Here is a 6,587-nt window from a genome sequence, read left to right as displayed (position 1 = left end):
AGACACTATTGTTCTGAAGTAATGAGGCAGCCACGGCTATCCAAATGGCTATCTAAATGCATCCCCAAAGGCAAGGGTTATATGTGCATTACAACAGCAGCATTCGTGACTGCTATAGTTTTCTAGAGTTGTCAAATCACCCTGAAAGGTTCATTCCAGTTATAAAAACCATGGACTGACTATATTCACCATTCGCATAAGTTGGTTATTGCCATAGGTGAAGCAAGTGACAAGATTCAAACCTGCATGAATGATGTAGTATTTTAAAATCCTAGAATTTTAGAGTTGGTAGGTTTTTTTAAAGATGTTTATTTATTTTATTTGGAAGAAAGTGGGGGTAGGGGAGGAGCAGAACGAGAGGCACACACAGAATCTGAAGTAGCGTCCAGACTCCAGGCTCCGAGCTATCAGTGCAGAGCCAGATACGGGGCTTGGACCCATGTGTGAGACTATGACCTGAACAGAAGTTGGATGCTTAACCGACTGAGGCACCCAGGTGCCCCTCGAGTTCCTGGTTTTCCTGAGTCTGGGGAACGTATGTAACTAGGAAACAAGAACCCCAGAAGACGGGAGTATGATCTTCCGTGCCTGCTCCGTGGTAACACAGGCAAACACCTCTCCTCAACGAGCCTGCACAACGTCTTGTCAGCAGAGGCCATTGGAGGGCTCAGGTGCCCCTGCCCCACAAGGCTCTGCAGCCAAACAGCACCCAACAGCTCCCCCCAGTGCCCCCTCTGGTGCGCAGCAAGGGGCTCCCTCTAGTGAGGGACTTCCTCATGACTGACCCCTGGGCCCCCTCTGAGGTGACTCAGCAGGGGTTCTGGGGCCCAGGACCTCCCTGTAGGCCGTGTCATGCGGGGGGGCCCCACCGAGGCAGCGGCTCAGCGCCTTCTCAGCTGCCCGGTGAGCGTGCACAGGGAGTCGCCCAGGGGTCCATCCAGATTTCCAGATTTCCGGCAGTGGGGTGAGTCGCCCAGGGGTCCATCCAGATTTCCAGATTTCCGGCAGTGGGGTGAGTCGCCCAGGGGTCCATCCAGATTTCCAGATTTCCGGCAGTGGGGTGGACCTCTCCTTGGGTGGGCTCATTTGACCTGGGGGTTGTGGCTGCTCCTTGTATCTGCTATTTTATTTTTTAAGTCCCCTTTAATGCTTACTAACATTCTCCCATTGCTCTAATTTCCTGTTAATAATTCCGTATTCTTGAGGAGCATTTCGTAACACACAGAATTGTCAAATCACTATGCTGTACACCTGAAACTAAAATCTCAACTCTTAAAAAAAAATCCCTTCCAGTCAGATTTAGCTTGAAAGTTAAAAAATAAAGTCTATCTTGTATAGTATTAATAATTTGGGGTGCCTGGCTGGCTCAGTCAGTAGACTGCAACTCTTGATCTTGGGGCTCAAGTCTCATGTTGGGTGCAGACATTACACACAACTAAAAATCATCATAAGAATTATATGTATATATATAATTCCTTATTCTTTCTCTGTTCAAATTATTGTGTACTTTCTTTTATTTTGGACTGTGAATGATTTATCTCTTTACTACCAATTGTGACTCTCAGGAAGTCAATATTTCATTTGTAAAATAAAGATAAAAATCTCACTTCCTGGGGTGCAAAAGCTGTTAAAAGCGATTCAAGTAAGCGTGCGTTTGCTCCAACTCTATTTTGCAGGTTAGTTACTCCACCTGTAGAACTCCCTAAGTAACTCCTACTCCGCTGGCTCTCTTATCTGTACAACGAGGGACCGGCCGTGTCGGGAGCAGGTCCCATCATTTCGAAGGCTCTGCACTCCACTGCACAGCATCGGCCAAGGGAGCACCACACGTGTGCGCTCGGATCAGAGACCAGGCCAGGGATGACTGTGGTGAGATAGAAAAGTCCCTATACTTAGAAATTTTTAGGTTGCACTTTTTTTTTTTTGGAGATGCACATTCAAGCCACATTAAAGACCATGATGCATCATTTTCTACAACAGAAATTTAGTTTTCATGTGTTATTTAGCTGGCCTCTCACTGGTAAATTTGTTATTTCAGCAAAATAATATCCTAAAAAACAGTCCATTTGACATTACTCATCCTTTACATGTATTACTAATTTATTTACAGAGAGAAGAAACAGCGTGCGTGCACACACACAACACAGGGCAGGGACAGAAAAAGAAGAGAGACAGAATCCTAAGTAGGGTCTGTGTCCTGTCAAGAGCAAAGCAAGTCAGGGCTCAATCTACTGAACCATGAGATCATGACCTGAGCAAAAATCAAGAGTCGGATGCTTAACTGACTAAGCCACCCAGATGCCCCCATACATTAACACTCAATATACTGGGGCGCCTAGTGGCTCGGTTAAGCGTCCCACTTGGGCTCAGGTCATGATCTCATGGTTTATGGATTTGAGCCCCATGTTGGGCTCTGTGCTGACAGCTTGGAGCCTGAAGCCTGCTTCTGATTCTGTTTCTTCTGCTCTCTCTGCCCCTCCCCCCAATCACAATCAATTTCTTCTCTCAAAACTAAATAAATTTAAAAAAATAAAATTTAAAAAGCATTCACTATACTATGAGTCTAGATTTAAATATTCAGAACTGTAAAAATAAAGCTCTGGGGAAATAATCTTAACAATTTTAAGCACTATGTTTTGGGACAGAGGGCTGTTTTATTTTAAGTAGGCTCCATGCCCAATGTGGGGGTCAAGCTCATGACCCCAAGATCAAGAGTCTCATGGTCTATGGACTACTACGCCTGCCAGGCACCCCTTAAGCACTATGCTTTGAAGCACAGATCACTATTAACAAGGACCAAGACTCTGAAGTATTACTATTATCTACGGGACTGCCAGAAGATGTGTAGCTTATGAATCCTATCTTTTCTCTCTCAGAGCCAAAGACAGGAGCCATGTGCCCAAAGCAAATCATCTAAAACATAGCACAGGATTTACAGATGGGAACAAAAGTCAAAGATCCCAATTTGGAGCTCCCAAACCTATGTAATCTTCCATCCCCCAGCTCTGAGAAAGAGAAAAATCAGGTTTGTTCCGTGAGAAGTTCCATCTCAAAAAGAATGCTCTCTAACAGAAAGTCCTATCAATCAGGAATAATCCACATACTATCCATGAAATAAACTAAGTAGTTCCAACAGAAAGTTTGACACTGATTCTGTGTAAAAACAAACACATTGTAAATTGAGAGAGTAGTTGCTAATAGTAACTGATTTTGCCAAGGTTAATGAATTTCATCTTAATTTTAGAGGTATCATCTAAATCGACCTATTTGGAAATCAGGAGGAAAGACTGCAGTCACAATTACATATTAAATCCCTCAAACTAGAAAAGAGAGTAATCTTGTCTGTTTTACTGACTGATTTCCATCAATCACTAGAAATTACGGAACTACAATCACAGTGTATTACCTAGAGTAATTACAGATGGCAGCTATACAGTACAGTATTTCCTTCTCTTGAATATGAAGGATTTCGGCGCATAATTAACACATTTACGGAAGAAGTGAAAACCATTTTGAATCCTGACCATGTTTACGGCCCTACCACCGTGCCCGGCACATACGGAGCACTCAGAGGTCAGGTGCCTGCATTTGGGAGTTTTCTGGCCGGCAATATGATGCAAAGTGAGCCCTCCCCAGGGGCGCCCACTAACCTTTCTCCTCCTGGATACTATCTCCCCTCATGTAGTCGTTACAGGTACTCGGGCATAAGTACAGTGCCTGCCGAAGCTCCAAGTTGAGAAACCACACTTGAAGAAACGTGTTGACGTAACAAGTCGCTCCAAGGTTAGTGAGGCCCACAAAGGAGTTCTACAAAAATGCAAAATTTACGATTATAAAGTCGAATTTCCTTTACACCCAAAAAATTAAGACCAACTATATTTTCTAAATTTCAGATTAAAAATGTGCTAAAACTGGGGCGCCTGGGTGGCTCAGTCGGTTAAGCCTCTGACTCCGGCTCAGGTCAGATCTCATGTTCGTGGGTTCAGGCCCCGCGTCGCTGTGTGCTGACAGCTAGCTCAGAGCCTGGAGCCTGCTTCCGGTTCTGTGTCTCCTTCTCTCTCTGCCCCTCCCCCTCTCACGCTCTGTGTCTCTCTATCAAAAATAAATAAAACATTTTAAAAAATTTAAAAAAAAGTGCTAAAACCACCCAGCCAACGTGGCATAACCACAAGGCTCTCTTGGCCAGGGCAAGGACGTAATTTCACGAAAGCCACGTGTGGGGTGGCCACAGGAGTGGAAAAGACTTAGCACAGCTCATCTCCAGTCTTTTTGTCTTCTCTGGCCACTTAAATCTAAAATTAAAACGGTGGGCTCAAGGACAGGTCCGTTCTGAACATCTATACACAGGCTTTCATTTGCTATATTCCTAAACTGTCAACATTGAGGAGCAAAACATTTAGGAAGTTAAGCTTCCAAAAATCCTATAGATCTGGGAGAAGTGGAACAGGGGGAGTTGGTTACAACTTCTTCTAAGATTAATAATTACTGAGTTTACAAAGAACCATTCTTAACAAAGTATCTATAACTACTTTATGAACGCTGGGCGTTATGGTTTAGAAAACAGTAATGTGTATTAAAAAAGAAAAGTAAAACTATCCGTTATATGTGTAATATCTACTCCGACAAGCCCAAGAAAAGCTAGGTGAACTTATGCAAGCTTGTTCCCTTGATTTTACCACTTCCTTTAAAGAGACTTAAAAATGAGTTTGAAATAAAATACGCAGTATTAAAGCAAACAGAATCAGCATTTAAACTGAAACTATCATTTAAAGACTTGCTGGATTATATGGCCACCTGTTTTAAAGTATTACCAGTATAGGGTTTTAAGTTCTGTTACGTATCTTGAAACTGTGTAGGTTCTGATCACAGATGCAAAACAAAACAACAAAACCCAGAGGAATACCACATGCAATCACTTAAAAACCAACGGCTTACCTTTTTTCTCCTCTCACAGTTGGGATCGTCAATGTTATGGAAACTATTTTCATCTATTTCTCCTAACCAAATATGCTCACCAATCCCAACCAAGCAATTCGGATTTCCTTTGCAGTTTCGTCTACAAAAAAAATAATATTTTTTAATTAAGAAATATCACAGTCCCACATTAAACATGCAGATTGAAACTATAATCCTATGTAGTACTTCATCGATCTCTCATCTATAAAAATTAGGAAAACTGAGAAGGTATAACCCCACACTCAATTTTAAGGCTGTGGGGAAACAGACTCCTTCACTGCTGAAAATATAAGCTGGTAGTAGGGCTTTGAGGAGAGGAATTTTGCAATCTCTGACAAAAGTATACACACAGCTACCTTTTGACATAGTAATTCATTTCTAAGAATTCACCCTGAAGATACAGTTCCAAAAGTACAAAGAAAATAACCCCAAACCAGCACAAACAACACCTCAGTGTTCACTATAGCACTGTTTGTAACTGTGAAATACTGGAAACCCAAATGGCCAAACACAGGGGATATAGGGAGCGCCTAGGTGGCTCAGTCGGTTGAGATGCTGAATTCGGCTTAGGTCATGATTTCTGGGTTTGTGAGTTTGAGCCCCACATCAGGTTCTGTGCTGACAGCTCAGAGCCTGGAGCCTGCTTTGGATTCTGAGTCTCCCTCTTTTTCTGCCCCTCCCCTGCTCACACTCTGCCTCTCTGTCTCTCAAAAATAAACATTTAAAAAAATAAATTAAAAAAACATAAGGAATACGGTACATCTGCACAAAGGAGTGCTATTCAACTTTAAAATGAAAAACGCATGACAAACCTCTGCAAACAGATGTGGAGCAATTTCCAAGATGTACTAGTACGTAAAGAAAGCAATGTGCAAAACGGTACCTATAATACACAATTTCTTGCATAAGAAACATGAGGAAATAAGGAAACATACATGTAACTATTTGAACAAAAAGAAATACGAAAAGGATATACCAGACACTAACAGTGGATGCCTACTGAACATGAGTGGGCTTAGGGTAATAAAATGGAGAGGTCTGTGACACTTTCTGAACATACCATTCTATAATACGCTACTGAACTGGGGAGCTGTGTGCAGGTTACACACAAAAATCAGTAAGGATGGGGGAGCCCTGAATCCAACACAAACACATTCCAACTAAATAACACATCCACAATGAAGGGGGAATTAACTCAAGTAACTTGAACAAGGTCCTTAGCAAATTCATTTAGGAGTGTCCTTCAGGCTAAAGATAAAAAGGAACAAATACTAAATCTTAACGACTTCCTTTTCACAGAGATGTTAACAATTCTAAAACTACTCTCTGTATATTCTCTATTTGAATAAGTAAGTAAATACACTGGGGATAAAGGAAACCAAATTTTGGAAAGTTGCAAATAAGAAAAGGGAGCAAGACTAAAAATGAACCCTGCAGTACTGGATCAGGAATAAGCAACCTAAGTCTAAACTTGAAGATGAGCTTTGCCAGATAAACCACACAACTGTAGTTATTTGAATTTCAGATAAATGACAGGTTTAAATTTAAAAACTATCTGCTGTCCACCTGAAATGTAACTGGGCAGGCCAACTACAGGGCCTTTTGTCAGCTGAGGGTGTAGAGGCAATAAT

The 6,587-nt window shown here is 42.0% G+C and overlaps 1 protein-coding gene across 1 annotated transcript in view; it reads right to left on the bottom strand.

Moving 5' to 3' along the window:
* USP48 (ubiquitin specific peptidase 48) overlaps positions 1-6,587 on the bottom strand; it is a 79,469-nt gene that overhangs the window by 54,025 nt on the left and 18,857 nt on the right. The window contains exons 2-4 of the mRNA XM_029945883.1: positions 4,936-5,056; positions 3,651-3,807; positions 835-896 (exon numbers count right to left, since the gene is read on the bottom strand). Coding sequence (XP_029801743.1) covers positions 835-896; positions 3,651-3,807; positions 4,936-5,056 — 340 coding nt within the window. The remainder of the gene's footprint in view (positions 1-834; positions 897-3,650; positions 3,808-4,935; positions 5,057-6,587) is intronic.

This window comes from Suricata suricatta, chromosome 8 (genome assembly GCF_006229205.1).
Source record: "Suricata suricatta isolate VVHF042 chromosome 8, meerkat_22Aug2017_6uvM2_HiC, whole genome shotgun sequence".
NCBI classification, from domain to species: Eukaryota; Metazoa; Chordata; class Mammalia; order Carnivora; family Herpestidae; genus Suricata; species Suricata suricatta.
This window is presented reverse-complemented; position numbering and strand designations above follow the sequence as displayed.